We start from the raw sequence: 16,749 nt of genomic DNA, 5'->3' as shown, positions 1-16,749 counted from the left end.
TTTAGTCCTGGTTTAGTCCTAGTTTAGTCCTGGTTTTAGACCTAGTTTAGACCTGGTTTAGACCTGGTTTAGATCTGGTTTAGATCTAGTTTAGACCTGGTTTTAGTCCTGGTTTAGTTCTGGTTTAGTCCTGGTTTAGTCCTGGTTTAGACCTGGTTTAGTTCTGGTTTAGTCCTGGTTTAGTCCTGGTTTAGTCCTGGTTTAGACCTGGTTTAGTTCTGGTTTAGTCCTGGTTTAGACCTGGTTTAGTCCTAGTTTAGTCCTGGTTTTAGACCTAGTTTAGACCTGGTTTAGATCTGGTTTAGATCTAGTTTAGACCTGGTTTTAGTCCTGGTTTAGTTCTGGTTTAGTCCTGGTTTAGACCTGGTTTAGTTCTGGTTTAGTCCTGGTTTAGTCCTGGTTTAGACCTGGTTTAGTTCTGGTTTAGTCCTGGTTTAGTCCTGGTTTAGTTCTGGTTTAGACCTGGTTTAGTTCTGGTTTAGTCCTGGTTTTAGTCTGGTTTAGTTCTGGTTTAGACCTGGTTTAGTTCTGGTTTAGTCCTGGTTTAGTCCTGGTTTAGTTCTGGTTTAGACCTGGTTAAGTTCTGGTTTAGTCCTGGTTTAATCCTGGTTTGGCTCCAAGAAAGAAAAAAAAAAGGCCAAAATGTGAAAACAGTAAAATAGCGCCCTGTAATCCCATTTATTTCAACAAAGTAACTATAATCCAATTACCTGTCATGGAAACAGTAACTGTAACTGAATACAGTTACTCATAATTTGTACTCTGATTATGTAACTCTGGTACATGTAATCTGTTACTCCCAACACTAGTTGCTAGTGTGATGTCATTCAGGATGTGAAATGAACCAACCTGAGGAAAAATGTGTACATTTTGTTTTTCTTCTTTTGCAAAATGTGAAATACAATGATTTTGATTTTGAGTGTGTTTTAGTGAAATGAGTTGTCCAAGATGTCATAGACACTTTAAAGTTCAGATGGAGGGCAGTGAGGGCTTTTAAGGACAAATGTCAAACTCAAAATGTCAATGTTTAATTTGGTTTATGGTTAATTTATCTGCAAGAACTGGCAGCAAGTTCAAGCATTGTTTTCTCTGGCAGTACAAAAAAACCAAGTTCTCTTGATGTATAATTCACTCAAATATGTCATGAATTAAAGGTGCATTATGTAAATTTTAGACCGTTCTGCCTGGAATGTTCCACAGTATGACATTAAACAGCTAAACATTACGTTTAATATATTACAGATGCTTTTAAAGCTCAAAAATCCCTAGAAAAACAGACATGACTGAGTGTGAGCGGGGTCGCCTCTCCACAGATCTGACTTCCTACTTTGGCTGGAATGTTTCACAGTTTGGTATTAAGCCTTTCTATCTTCATGGAGACCAAACCAGACCAAGTTACAGGTCAGATCTGTGGAGAGGCGACCCCTCTCCCTGTCAGAACGTCTGTTTTTCTATGTCATTTTTCAGCTCTAAAACCAGCTGTAATTGAATCAAAGTAAAGACGAGCTGTTTAATGTCACACTGTGGAACATTCTAAGTGCAGCAGTGATATATCCATGGAAACAAGAAGGTGACAGAGCCTCAATCAAAAAGTGACCCCTTTAAGCCACAGAATGATTTCAGTTCAAATTGTGAGCTGTGAACATTTGAAGTAAAAGGACTAAATTCACACATTTGTCTCATTTGTTTGGAGAGATCTTTTCTAAACTTGGTGCCCTCCATCTGGTCCTCTGAGCCCAGCCCGCGCCGCTCTTCCCCCAGCCACAGCACGCGTCCCTGGGTGTACGTCCCGTGGTGTCCGCCCGCCGCTCCGTGGATGCTCCCTGTTCTCATGCAGACCATATCTTAGTGTGCCCGCTGCCCCAGTCTGTGCCCGCCCTGTCGCCCACAAATGTGAACGTTCCCCTGAGCACCTGTAGAAGCTGTTGTCTGCATGTTCTGTTCTGTCCCACGATGCCACATATCAGTTGCACACTTTGTATCTATGCTTCAATGTTCTTCAATTAATTCTTCAATAAATGAATAATTTTGTATACAGAGCTGCGTGTGTGGATCTTTTTGGAAAACTCTGAAGGTAACACATTCTGCTCAACTGTTTTTAGGTTGTGTTTTGAAGGTGCTCTGTGTCACTTATTTTTTTGGGAGGTTTGCTACTTTCTAGTATCCATGGAGATGCTATTGTTTTGCCAGTAATGTTCCACAGTATGGCATTAAATGTATCTATGGAGACAATCAAGAGCCCAAGTTTCAGGTCAGATTTCTAGAGACAAGCCCACTCAGTGAAGTTTTTGAAGGTACTTTTGAGCAATACAAACGTAAATATAATGATAGAATTTAATGCCATAGTGCGGAACCTTGTAAGCAAAGCAATACAGTTTCCATGGAGACAAGAATGAAGCTACACACTGATACTTTAATGTAGTGTCCTTGTGAAAACGTCCCTGGAGAAGTGTTTTATCTCATTCTCTATCCAAACTTTTGCTTTTCCAAACTATATAAACATTTGGACTTTTGCTAGAGCAGTTCACTAAATCTTTGGACTGTCGAAGAGTCCTGAGAATGTCACTTAGAATATGAAAGTGCAAATGTATGGCTTTGTATCTGTAACTGGGTGTGCATGAATTTAGATTGGGCGTTGCATTTTCTGCAACAGGAGCTGGCCTTGACCTGAAACACATGAATGCAGAAAACCCACTCCCATGTAAAAGCAGCTATTGTTGTTCACATTATTTAAACAATACAAGTTCTCAGTGCATTACTAGATAGACCTCTGGCGCCCTCTGCTGACTCTTGTCACTAATAACGTCTTCAATAATTTGACAGGTTTTCCATTAATAAAGTCTAGTCTATACTTCAGGGATGTAATACATTTAGTTGTTAAGCTTCAGACGTCACTAACCATGATACAAATCATTTCTAATAAAATATAAGATTTTTAACATTTTATTTCTTCAGTGTCTATAATAATCGGAGTAACGTAGTAAGCCTTGTTTATTTTCCATCCATTCATTTTCTTCCACTTCACGGGGTCACGGGGGCAGCAGTCTAAGCAGGGACTCCCAGACTTCCTTCACCCCAGACACTTCCTCCAGCTCCTCTGGGGGGACCCCGAGGTGTTTCCAGGCCAGAGACATAGTCCCTCCAGTGTGTCCTGGGTCTTCCCCGGGGCCTCCTCCTGTTGGGACATGAACACCTCCCGAGGGAGGCGCCCAGGAGGCATCCGGAACAGATGCCCAAGCCACCTCAACTGGCTCCTCTCGACATGGAGGAGTAGCGGCTCTACTCTGAGATCCTCCCGTGTGACTGAGCTCCTCACCCTATCTCTAAGGGAGCGTATCCACGATCTCATCCTTTCAGTCATTACCCAGAGCTCATGACCATAGGTAAGAGTAGGAACAAAGACTGACCGGTAAATCAAGAGCTTTGCCTTTCGACTCAGCTCCCTCTTCACCACAACGGTCCAACACAGCGACCGCATCACTGCCCACGCATGGCCTCGGGCTTAGAAGAGCTGATCTTCATCCAAGCCGCTTCACACTCGGCTGCAAACCGTCCGAGTGCACGTTGCAGGTCCTGGTTCAATGGAGCCAACAGGACAACATCATCTGCAAACAGCAGAGATGAGATCCTGTGGTCCCTAAACCAGACCCTCCGGCCCCTGACTGCGCCTAGAAATTCTGTCCATAAATACAATGAACAGAACCGGTGACAAAGGGCAGCCCTGGCGGAGTCCAACATGCACCGGGAACAGGTCTGACTTACTACTGCAATGCAAATGAACACAGCTCCTGCTCCGGTCATACAGGGACCGGACAGCCCTTAGCAAAGGGCCCCGAACCCCATACTCCCAGAGCACCCCCCACAGGACACCACGAGGGACACGGTCGAATGCCTTCTCCAGATCCACAAAGCACATGTGGACTGGTTGGGCAAACTCCCATGAACCCTCGAGCACCCGATGGAGAGTGTAGAGCTGGTCCAATGTTCCACGGCCAGGACGAAAACCACACTGCTCCTCCTGAGGTTTGACTATTGGCCGGATTCTCCTCTCCAGTACCCTGGCATAGACCTTACTATAGGCCTTGTTTATTTTATTTATTATTATTATTATTATTATTATTATTATTATTATTATTATTATTATTATTATTATTATTATTATTATTAAATGCATGTGTTTAATTCCCTCTTGGATTATTTTGTTATTAATTTATTTTTTGTTATTTATTTATTTATTTATTTTAGAGAGAAAGAGCGAATGGTTTAAATATGTTATTCCAAACTTTTGACCATAAACCTGGAAAGGTGTAGGAAACATTTTTGTAGGAAGCGTTTTCCTGTGCCAATAAGTTATCGGAGAGCGCCCTCTGCTGGACTCTCTCCGCAGAGCCCCGTGCGTGTGACAACGTGGCGCTCCAGACCCAATAGGAACACGCCCTTCTTAAATTACACCGCTCTTATTGGTCCGAAGGTGCTGGAGGACTTCATTTGGCCGTCGCTGATTGGCTGCTGAGTGGAGCGCCCGCCTTCTTTTCCTGTGATATTTAAATGAGGGGAGAGTGCCAACGCGGAGAGCGCCGCTGTGTCCCGCTGTGTCCCGCTGGGAGAACCGCACTCAAGTAAGTTTCTTTTATTATCTTATCAGAGAGAAGAACGTCTGTGGATCTCTGCGCTTTAGTCACAGTCTGTTTCATCCTGTTTCATCTCGTCGTGTTACAATGACGCGTGGAACTCTGGGATCTCCGTTATCCTCCTGTCCTTAACTTCTGAGCAGACAACTGTAGATGCAGACGTGCAGCTGACGAGCTCTACTCACCTGAAAAGACACTCTGAATCATCTATACAGTATACATTTTCTTTGTCCACAAGGAGTCTGTTGTAGGCTGTTGGCATCAACACGCTGCTGCAGTAGTAGTAGTAGTAGTAGTGGTACTACTACTACTACAAGTAGTAGTAGTAGTAGTAGTAGTAGTACTTTGGGCGTGTTGCCTGCAGTTGCATCACTGTAGCCTACAGTAGGTCCTCACAGCACAGAGTTATTAGAGTCATTAGAGTGTAGTAAAGTCTACTTCTAGAAGAATACTCCGTTTAAACATCCCGCTGCTCCTTGAATAAAATAGTTACTGCTTCAGTGAGAAAACTTGAGGAGGAGACAAGGAGTCAGATGTTGTTGTAAGTTGTGAAAAGTGATTCCAAGACTGTGTTATAACCGTGTCACTGGAGGTAACATCTGATTTAAGAGTCTGTCTATTCATTTAGTTGCAGCCTCAGGAGGAACCCCCAGCCCCCCACCCCAAGTCCAGCCCCCCCGCAGGCCACTCTCCTCTCTGCCTGTGTGTCCTCTGCTGCAGGGGCTCTCATCCGCTGTGGGGGTCACACTGACTTGGGCCTTGTTTGAGTTGTGTTTAATCCTGATGTAGACTTAGTTAGTAGACTTGGACTTTAGTCCTGGTCTAGTCCTGGCCATGTCCAAGTTTAGGTCTGGATTTAGTTAAATGTGATGTTTGTTCAACTGTGATTGCACCATAAGCTTTGTCTCTCTCTCTGCTGCCCCCTAACGCAGGTGCTAGGCACATACACCTGTTTGCTATAGTAGTTTACTCTATATTTAGTTTGTTTATTTATTGTTTGTTTTTTGACACTCAGAAAGTATTTAAAGGCCATTCTTTATTCACTCCACACATGGCTGTTGTAAATTGCTATTGTAGCCACAGCTGCCTTGGGGCAGACTGACAGAACCGAGGCTGCCAATGTGCATCATCGACCCCTCCGACCAACACCAACACTCACACACCACATTCATACTTGGCACAACAACAGTATGCACTAGTATGCTCTGGCATTACCAGTGCTCTCCCATCCAAGTGCAGCACTGCTCAACTTCCAAAGTGGACCAGATTGGGCATTAAGCATGTCTAGACCTGCTCAAAACTCGGATTATATGAGGTATAGGTAATTAGGACTAAACCAGGACTAAACTCGCATCAAACTGACCTCAGTAATTCAGATCTTGTGTGTACAGCCCAGGGTTTGTCTGGTTATCTGCTTGTCCTGCTCATAACCCTGTTCTCTGGTCCACAGCTCTAGATGCAGAAGATGCATAAAATGCTGAGGTTGTTGGTGTTGGCGTGTGCCCTCACAGCGTTGTCCCTGGCAGTGCCCGCTCAGGAGAAGCGCGTCCATCACCAGCCTAAACTCAGTGAGCACGAGCACGATGACTCTCACGGTTTCCAGTACGACCACGAGGCCTTCCTGGGCAAAGAGGAGGCCAAGACCTTTGACCAGCTCACCCCAGAGGAGAGCAAAGAGCGCCTGGCGTGAGTAGTGCCACACACAGCCACATGGCCCTGCTCTGAGTGTGCAGAGAGCTACAGGAAACCTCAGAAGATGAACCATGATTTGGTGGGACATGGAGTTTAGGAAATAATAAAGGTGCTATATGCTGGGGATCTGTCACCTGCTGGTCTCCATGGAGATGTTATTGCTTTGCCTGGAATGTTCCTCAGTTTGGCTTTTAATGTTTCTATCTTGTACTTGTGTTTCTATTATTCAAAAAATACCTTTAAAATTGTGTATTCTTACTGTAAGTGGGGCACCTCTCCACAGATGTGACCCATAATGTGGTCTGGTGGCATCTCCATGGAGATAGAGAAGTGGACAACATTGAACATTCTAGGCCAAAAATCAAAATCACCCAATTTCTGTCAGATCGTGGTCCCTCTGATCACTCACATCAGATTTTAATGTCCATTTCATTTAAAGGGGCCATATTTCACTTTTCACACAACTCTGTTCTGATGTTGTTTCCTCGTCACAAACAAACCTGGAGCTGAGTTTTGTTTCATCCACACATGTTTAACACAAACCTGAATATTTAGGTTGAGTTCTTCTCTCATGCAGAAAACACTGTTCCACCTTGTGATGTCATATACAGGAAGTGCTCCACTGTGTTTTTTAAACTCCATACACCTTCACTAGAATCATTTGGTAAAAGATAAAAGGAGCTGTTAAAAAACTACCACTTCATGGTCACATGGTCACATTTTTCTTTAGCGCTTTTCCAACTTCATGTTTATTGTTTTTTATCATGTTTTAATGTTGTACAGCACTTTGGTCAGCTTTGGTTGTTGGAAGGTGCTATAGAAATCAATTAGATTGATTGATTGAAGGTGGTCAAAGCGTTTTACAACAAGGAACCACTCACCCATTCACACACACATTTATAGACCAGTGTACACAGACACTGGGGGCAAGATGGGTTAAGTGTCTTGCCCAAGGACACAACGACAGCATTCATCTGTGGGAGCTGGAATCACATCAGCCAACCTGTGGGTCAGTGGATCTGACCGCTCAACCTGTGATGTTTATGTTGAGAGCTGGATTCAAACCACCAACCTTCAGTCAGTGGATGAACGCTCGACCAACTGAGCTACTGCCGCCCCCAGTGACGTCACAATGTGGAACAGGGCATTTTGAGCTTTGGGGATGTAGACAGACTAACAAACAAACATATGTGAATGAAACAAAACACAACTCCGGCTGTGTTCATGATTATGTAACAGCATTATAACATGGCTTACAAATCACACGAGTCTATTTTGTGTAATATAGGATCTTCAAATATTCTCCAGAAATCAGATTAAAATCAGATTTTGGCGTGCATGTGAACACGGCCAAAGTTCACACCACTCTCACTCCAAACTTCAACAATACCACCACGTTTCTCTGCAACACTACAAGTATAATAACACAGATGATTCAAAGCAACAGCAGTGGGCAGTGATTCAGGTCCTCCTCTTTTTTTCTCTTTGCCCCGACAGGAAGATCGTAGACCGCATCGACACAAACAAAGACGGCTTCATCGACCACGGCGAGCTGCACCAGTGGATCAAACACCGACAGAGGAGCTACATCCAGGAGAACGTCAACAAGCACTGGAACGACTACGACAAGAACCAGGACGGCAAGATCGCCTGGGAGGAGTACAAGAACACCACCTACGGCTACTACCTGGGTAAGACACAAGAACTTGTTTTAAGGAGGAGAAACTCAAAGCTCAAATTCTCAGCAGTCAGTTGTGTACACCAAGTGACGCTTTGAGCATCAGCCCTTCATGTCATCATCATCATATTAATATATTACTCTTATACAATACTTTTCCATCTGCTCAAAGTCATTTTCCAATTTCTGTGCATTCTTCATTCACTCCACACTCGGTGGTGGTAAGTTCCTATTGTAGCCACAGCTGCCCTGGGACAGCCTGCTGGAAGCAAGGCTGCCAATCTTCACCATCAGCCCCTCTGACCACCACCAAACACACACACACACACACACACCACTTTCATACTAGGCAATGTGGCTGAAGAGTCTTGCCTGAGGACACAACGACAAATCATGACCATTGTTGACCTGTGCTGTGTGTGTGTGTGTGTCTGTGTGTGTGTGTGTGTGTGTGTGTGTGTGTGTGTGTGTGCACGTGTGTGTGTGCGTGTGTGTTTCCAGGGGAGGAGTTTGATGACGTGGAGGATAAAAACACGTACAAGAACATGCTGTCGCGAGACGAGAGACGCTTTAAGGTCGCTGACCTCAACCACGACGGCATCGCCACCAGGGAGGAGTTCACCGCCTTCCTGCACCCTGAGGAGTACGACTACATGAAGGACGTGGTGATCCAGGTACACAGGGCACAGGGCAGAGGGCAGAGGGCACAGGTACACAGGGCAGAGGGCACAGGTACACAGAGCACAGTGCAGAGGGCACAGGTACACAGGGCAGAGGGCACAGGTACACAGGGTACACACAGAGGTACACAGGTACACAGGACAGAGGTACACAGGACAGAGGTACACAGGACAGAGGTACACACAGGTACACAGTGCAGAGGGCACAGGTACACAGGGCAGAGGGCACAGGGTTGTATTCTCACATATCACCACTAGATGCTGCCTGTGTTAGTGTTGTCTGATCACGTGCCCGCTTTGGCGTAGAGGTGATTGTTGAGGCAGAGGCAGCAGCTGTGATTGGCTGACAGGAGCAGGTTTGATTTTTATTTAGAAACGTGTGTATAATGTATAATAAATACTGTTTGTGTCCATGTGTCCTACAGGAGACAGTGGAGGACATAGACAAGAACGGGGACGGGAAGGTGGACATGGTGGAGTACATCGGTGAGGGACGCGCTGTATGTGTGTGTGTGTGTGTGTGTGTGTGTGTGCGTGTGTGTGTGTGTGCGCGTGCGTGTGCGTGTGTGTGTGTTTAGGACATGTCTCTGCGTCACTGTGCCTGTGCGCCCTCTGCAGGTGACATGTACTCAGAGGAGGACGCGGAGAATGAGCCTGACTGGGTCCAGACCGAGCGCAAACACTTCAGTGAATTCAGGGACATCAACAAGGTAAAGAGGCTCATATTCTCCAGGCTGTTTGTCCAGTGCAGATGAACGATCACATTCAACATCTGTGCATTTACCTTTTGGATATTTCTGTAAAAAAACATGTAATCAATACAGAAATCTGACCCGCCCCCATCTGAGAGAATGACATCACATCATCGTCTAGAATCAAACTTCCATGTTTACATACAGACTTCAGTTAAAAAGAGCAAGACATATCATCTGCTTTTCTCTTTTGCAAGCATTTTGATTGGATTGTTTGATTGGTGTGTGTGCATGTGTGTGTGTGTAGGACGGCTTTCTGGACAAAGATGAGGTGGCCCAGTGGGTGTTACCTGGAGAGGTGGACCACGCCGACAACGAGGCCAAGCACCTGATCCATGAGACAGACACAGACAAGGTAGAGTACAGCTCCCTCTCTCTCTGTCTGTCCATCCTCTCTCTCTCTCTCCGTTTCATTCACCTTCTCCGTCTCTGCTGGTGTCTCTTCAGGATGAGAAGATCACTAAGAAGGAGATCTTGGCCAACTGGAACATGTTTGTGGGCAGCCAGGCCACCAACTACGGAGAGGATCTGACCAAAAGCCACGATGAACTTTGACCTTAACCTCTGTTAGGGTTATTCTGTTACTGAGGGGTCGGGCGGGGTTAGGGTGTGATTGGGGGGTCAGGGGAGGGTCAGGGTGGGGTAAGGGTGGGGTCAGGGGGTGGTTTGTGACCACTCACACAGCTGCAGATACATACTGTGTATGTCCCAGCGCCTCAGTCTCACTGTTACAGAAGGTCACGTCCACAGGGTCCACACTGTACAGAGCCAGAGTTTAAGGAGCACATGTCCCCTGTAAAGACACACTGTCTCCAGAGGGACTTGTCCTCCAAACCAGAGACACTCAGGTGGCGGGCACGGCAGAGTGGTAGAATTTAGATTTGAACTGTTCTCCTGGTTTATGCTTAATGTCTCTGTAATTCTTACTGGGCCTGGAATCCAGTCAAGCTGATAAATTAAACGTACAATCGCAAGAGTTCTTTAACAATAATACTGTGTATTACAGAGGCAAAAACATGTTCCATGTAATTTATATTAAATAGGAATTATACATGCTGCGTACATGTAACAAATTATACTCACACCATTTTCACACAGTTTGAAAACTGCCCCACAACTCAAACATGTGAGAGTAAACTTCTCCAACAGTTTCCTCTCATAAGCAGGACACAGAGCTCTCCAGGCCTCTGCTCATCCTCACATTGAACTGTGCACATTTTCTCTTCTGTCATGTCACAGTGGCTCCTCTGCCCTCCACCTGAGCTTTGAACTCCACAATAATCTGAACCCACTGGTCCACACATGTTTGGTAAAGCCACATGACCAGAACAGAGAATGATGTCTTCACTTCATGAGACCTGTGTTACTGAAGTCTTATTTAAACCCTCCTCACCTTTTGTATCTTTGTGTGTGTCATGTTTTCTACTGAAAGTCTACATCCTCTGTGCTGTCACCAGGAATAAACACGTGGACCTCAGCCTGTGGGAGTGTTTTTGCTTTGTTTTTTTGAAAAGTAAATATAAAATGTTGAGTAATAGATTTCTATCCAATGAAATTCCACAAAGGCTTTCTGGAGATGTTCAACAGTCCGGAGCTTCACATGGAGAGCTCACTGACCCCATGTGAGGGTAGTGTGCTGGAGCAGGCCGCTCTGATCTGTGGGGCGTCCTGACTCTGGACAAAGTGCAGTCCACTATCCCTCCCGTCCCTCTGTCCCTCTGTCCCCCGTACCCCTCCTGTCCATCCTGTTGTGTCCTGTGGTTTGATGATCTGAGTGAGGGTGAAAAAAAATTGTCCTATTTCCATGATCTTAAGTCACATTTGCATATCGATCATGATTTGTGGTAAAATAAAGAAAAACTATACTCGAGTCAGAGTAACGTTACTTCAAAATAATATTACACAAGTAGCAGTACAAAGTAGTGATCCAATAAATTCAAGTGAGGGTAAAAAAGTACTACGGGAAACTGTTACTTGAGTAAGAGTAACTTCACCATTGGAAGGTAACATAATTTGAAGTGAATGTAATCTGAAGGACAAAATATTGCATTGCAAATATTGTAAAATCTGGTATTTTCAAAGGACAGAAACAAAAATGAGACAAACTAAATCAGAGGTGAAGCAGTGCTCTGTCTGAGTCCTTAGTTCGAGTTAAAGGACACTGTCAAAAGTATCAGTCTACTCAAAAAGCATGGGGTCTAAAAGTACACTTTCATTTAAAAAGTATTTAAGTAAATGTAACTGAGTACTACCACCTCTGTCTTGGCAGATTTTAGACTGTGATGAGGTCATATACTTCCAGACGAGGGCCAAGTTTTTCCTTTTAAAGTACAATGTAAATTGTACTTTATTATGAAATATTGGAAAGGTCAATTCACAAATATAGAACCTGATTGTTTCTATATTAGAACAAAAATCAGCAGTTGAACAATATTCACTTCACCTGCCCCCATCTATTAAATAATACTGACCTATAGAATGTTGTGACGTCATCTGACACCAGCAGCACAAAGCTTTTTATTTTGACCTGAATATTATGACACAGAGGATCACTGACACAGACCGACTTCACACCGCGGGGGACACTGCTCACAACAACATCTATAACGACGAAAAGCCACACAGCTCGACCCAGCAGGCTGCAGAGAGGCCGGGGACCTGAAGGTGGCGCTACAGCTCCGCTCCTGATAGAAGTATTGGAATGTCCAGAATGCACAGCTCGTGTCTGAAGTATGCGCTAACTGCGCTGGGTGGCGACAGACACCACTACAGACACTGCTCCCTACACTCACCACCGTCTCTGTGGCGCAATCGGTTAGCGCGTTCGGCTGTTAACCGAAAGGTTGGTGGTTCGAGCCCACCCAGGGACGACGTGTTTTTGAGCATCGCGTTAGTGTTCAACTGTAAAACAAAAGGATCGAGTGTGTGGATTATAAACCTGTGAGGTTTTGATGTATGAAACATGAATAATCATGTTCTAAACAACATATATAAACATTTTACTGACAACGGTTGTAATGTTGATTTATTCTTATTAAAAACACTGATGGTCACATCATGCCCAAGTTGTTTGTTTTATAATTTAGTGTTTTGGGTTGCCAGGTTCAGTGGTGAAATTCAGCTGGTTTAAACCTAAAATGTCTCTGATCTGAAGGTCACTACCTAAACCCCAGCACCTGCACCAGTCATGAGTCAGTGCTAGTGCAGCCTCTGCAGCTCAGGGAGAGAATCCTGAAGGTTCTGAGCTTCACATGAGACATGTTCTGTCCATGTACTGAGAATGAGACAAACGTGTGTGTCTCTGACTGTACAAAGACGTGGACTGAGGCAGTGTGACGTCATGAAGCAGTTCTGGGGGAAAGATTACAAATAAGAATTCATTTACAGACAAAACAGTGAAATGAAACCAGCTGGATCACATAGAGAAGGTTAATATGAACATTGTAATGACGAGTGTCACTGCAGCAGTTACAGACAGAGGGGGGACAATTTTTCAATGTAAACTGCGTTGGAGACAATGGAGCCAGAAGCGCGCTCATACTCATGTCCTGTTTGGAATGTAGCTGTTAGCAGTTTAAGCTCCGCCCATATACAGTCTCTGATGTGTCCTCCATCTGCAGGTTAAGGCTCTGGACGCGCTGGGTCAGTTGTGATTGTAGTAACTTTTTAAAAATTGTGCAGTGCAGACAAACAGGCCTACTGTATAAACTAAAGCTGTTAACCTTAATAAAAAAGTATTCAGTACCTGTTGTAAAACTTTATCAAGTTTGAAATCACATGCTTTTAGAACTCACCCAAGGTGCACTATTGTTCTGTTGTGGTAATATATATATATATATATATATATATATAATATATATATATATATATATATATATATATATATCTTGATGGTGAATCCCTTTGCAAAGCCCAATGAGTTTTTGGAATACAGACAAAGGTTTATTGTTTTATTGTTGTTGTGCAGATATGGACAGAGCCAAGGCCCTGAGCACAGACCAACAGCCTCTCACCAGTCTCCTCTCTCCACTTACACCTTCTCTCCATCTCCCCTGAGCAGCTGAGCTCTGAATATTTATACACAAATACAAACCTGTACTAATCAAGTAGACTCTACATTTGAGAACAGGACAACAAAGCACTTCCTGAGGGTGGGACAGTTGTGTCCTCTGAGTCTTTACACATGTAAATGAAGCTCTCACAAAGACAGAATGACAGAAATCTTTCCACAATATAAAAGTCCATCACAGTACTTTTATGGTACAGCTGTCTCCATGGAAATGGTATGGAACGTTCACTCAAGTATGTTCAAGTGTTCAAGTATTCACTCTCATGCTCTTATTCACTTATTGATGCTTTTATACATTTTAAACATTATGTGAGCTGCTTGTCTCCATGGAGATAGATGATTTACTGCCATAATGTAGAATATTCCAGACAAAGCAAGAGTATCTCCATGGTGACGAGTAGATGTTGTACCCTCCACCTTTAGAGCCACGAGTGCTAAAAGGGCAGCAGGTTTATCTATGTTCCAAATATGACTCAGAATCAGCCTCGTTTGTTGTTTGTTCTTATACTGGTGAAGTTTATGGTTTGACTTGGTGGTTGGACGGAGCTCAGCCAAGTCCAGAACTGTGACCTGACTGTGAGCTTTTTAATGACAGAATGGGAGAGCGCAGGTTTGATCGAATGGACGGATACTTGGGTGTATTTTAATTGTCTGATGAGGTGAATGTGTTTACTCCTGGTCCCTGTTCAAACAAACCAATGAACTAAACTTAACATCCCCCAACTTAACCATTCAAAATGAAGCATGTTGTGTTTACTTCACACTTATTGCTATAAAATAAGGATTTATTACCTAAAATGAAAAAAAAAAAAAAAAAGTGTATATAAGAATAAATACAATACAATATAATACATATCTAATACACTCGATGGTCGGGTGTTGTATTGTTTACACTATAATACTATAATAATTGACTGTAACTTAAACTCTGGGCTATTAACTGTACCACATCACATATTTACATCACCATCGTCCCTTTGATTGTTTTGAATATTCAGCAAAAACAACATATTAACATGAATTTTACTTTCATTTTTCATGTTCTGAGTCACTCCCCCATCAGAGCACTGACACAACACACTCAGCGTGCGTCCCACTACTGACACTACTGCACATCACACCAGGTTTGTCAAGTTGCTGTGTACAGTTTTGTGTCATGTTTTTGTGTATTTATGGAAAACTGTTGTGTGGTGGCGCAGGCTTGGAGCAGAGTCTTGGACAGAATCTTACTGCTAACTGCAAGAAAGGCAAATATGGCTGGGGAGAGATCGCTATATTACTCAAACATGCATGGGTGACATCTAAAAACCTCTTCAGGCAAGTTTTTGTAAAGCGCTTTGAGTGCCTTGAAGGTGGAAAAGCGCTATAGAAAAATGTGACCATTTACCATTTTTGATGAGGGAACAATGTTATAACCTGAGAAAAAGCTCCAAACAGTTGATTTTGCAGAATACTCCCTCTGTAAACGGCATTCTTGAACTGAATCTATTTTGTGTCGTCTTCCGCGTGCAGCAGGAAATGGAAACATGGAGCATTAACTATGAGGCAAATACAAGATAAGACCTTCGTAAAGCTCTGTAGCTCCTCCTCACGTGTCTGCAGATGAGCCTGCAGACCAGAGGAGACCAGGAGATGAGGATCAGGAGTGTGCAGGTCTCTGAGGACAGCTCCACCCTCCAGAGCTGGACACTCCTGTGGTCAGCGCGATAACATGTCCCCCATGGACACTCCACCCTGCTCCTATCTGTGTAATGAGCCCCGTATCAGCCAATCACAGCCCTGCCCTTGTGTACAGTACATGACGGTCTAATCTCATATGCATCTGACACTATGGAGTCTCAAACTGTGGGACTGGAAACATGTGGACTGCTCATAGATCTTTAAGAAATCATTTTATATTTAGTGTTTAAAGGTCCTACATTACACTAAGTGGACTCTTGTGTGGCCTCCTCACAAACAGAGCTGCAGTTGGGTTTGTTTCATTCACATGTTTGAGTAACTCTTTATTATTATTATTATTATTTATTATTATGAGTCTGTGTACGTCTCCAAAGCTCAAATGCTCTGCTCCGTACAATGTTTCATCTTGTAGTTAAAGTTCAAATGAACAGCTCCTTTGACCTTTTGTTCAGTAGAGACTGAAAATTCTAGTGCTGAACTCACCCAAATGATTTTAGTGAAGGTGTACTGAGTGTTTTAAAGGCACAGTGGAGCACTTCCTGTATTACCAAATGACATTACAAGTGTAAATGTGCAGGGTTTGTGTGTTCATCGTGTGAATGAAACAAAACACACTCCAGATGTGTGTGTGTGTGATGAACAAACCACATTAGAACAGAGAAAATAAAACAGTATGATATCAGCCGGACTGCTCCTGTGGAAAAGTAAATGTGTTTAAAGTGTGTTTGGGTCTGAGCTGGTTTACTCAGACCTGTCGTGCATGTGGCAAACAGCCCATGTCCCTCCTCTGACCGGCCCCTGAGGCCCAGAGGCCCAGAGGACCGGGGGTCCGGGGGCCCGGGGGCCTGTGTGTGTCGGACTGCAGGAGGCTGTGATGTGGCTCTGGGTGTTTGCTGTTTGTTTCCTGTGCCACAGGAAGTCTCCTCCCCAAAACCAGACCACAGAGAGAACTTATAAGGACATGCAAACCTACATGTGTGGACAGAGACAAATCCAGAGACCAGACCAGAGACCAGACCAGACTAGAGACCAGATCAGACCAAAGACCAGACCAAAGACCAGACCAGAGACCAGACCAGACCAAAGACCAGACCAGAGACCAGACCAGAAACCAGACCAGACCAGAGACCAGACCAAAGACCAAAGACCAAAGACCAAAGACCAGAGACCAGAGACCAGACACCAGACCAGACACCAGACCAGAGACCAGACAGAGACCAGAGAGACCAGAGACCAGACCAGAGACCAGACCAGACCAGACCAGAGACCAGAGACCAGAGACCAGACCAGACCAGACCAGACCAGAGACCAGAGACCAGAGACCAGAGACCAGAGACCAGAGACCAGAGACCAGAGACCAGAGACCAGAGACCAGAGACCAGACCAGACCAGAGACCAAAGACCAGACCAGAGACCAGACCAGAGACCAGACCAGAGACCAGAGACCAGAGACCAGAGACCAGACCAGAAACCAGACCAGAGACCAGACCAGAGACCAGAGATCAGAGACCAGACTAGACCAAAGACTAGAGACCAGAGCAGACCAGAGACCAGAGACCAGACCAGA

General features: G+C 44.4%; 1 protein-coding gene and 1 non-coding gene across 2 annotated transcripts; both read left to right on the top strand.

The window, feature by feature from the left end:
• The first annotated feature begins 4,546 nt into the window (after positions 1-4,546).
• Positions 4,547-10,911, top strand: rcn3 (reticulocalbin 3, EF-hand calcium binding domain). The gene is made up of 8 exons (XM_020933158.2): positions 4,547-4,619; positions 6,082-6,317; positions 7,821-8,014; positions 8,503-8,675; positions 9,107-9,167; positions 9,300-9,391; positions 9,681-9,788; positions 9,881-10,911. Exons 2-8 carry the CDS (start codon positions 6,088-6,090, stop codon positions 9,986-9,988), a joined length of 966 nt encoding a protein of 321 aa, XP_020788817.1. The 5' UTR covers positions 4,547-4,619; positions 6,082-6,087; the 3' UTR covers positions 9,989-10,911.
• Positions 10,912-12,229: 1,318 nt separating this feature from the next.
• trnan-guu (transfer RNA asparagine (anticodon GUU)) lies at positions 12,230-12,303 on the top strand. The gene has a single exon. It is a non-coding gene; the product is annotated as a tRNA-Asn (tRNA).
• Positions 12,304-16,749: the final 4,446 nt, after the last annotated feature.

The sequence above is a fragment of the Boleophthalmus pectinirostris genome, unplaced genomic scaffold (assembly GCF_026225935.1).
Source record: "Boleophthalmus pectinirostris isolate CB_2022bp ecotype Guang Dong unplaced genomic scaffold, ASM2622593v1 HiC_scaffold_17, whole genome shotgun sequence".
Taxonomy (NCBI): domain Eukaryota; kingdom Metazoa; phylum Chordata; class Actinopteri; order Gobiiformes; family Gobiidae; genus Boleophthalmus; species Boleophthalmus pectinirostris.
This window is presented reverse-complemented; position numbering and strand designations above follow the sequence as displayed.

Excerpts from the sequence above, each read along its gene's own strand:
- rcn3 (XM_020933158.2), top strand. The coding sequence starts at position 6,088 with ATGCAGAAGATGCATAAAATGCTGAGGTTGTTGGTGTTGGCGTGTGCC. Across the intron at positions 8,676-9,106 it reads TGAAGGACGTGGTGATCCAG|GAGACAGTGGAGGACATAGA; the intron begins GTACACAGGGCA and ends TGTGTCCTACAG. Across the intron at positions 9,168-9,299 it reads GGACATGGTGGAGTACATCG|GTGACATGTACTCAGAGGAG; the intron begins GTGAGGGACGCG and ends CGCCCTCTGCAG.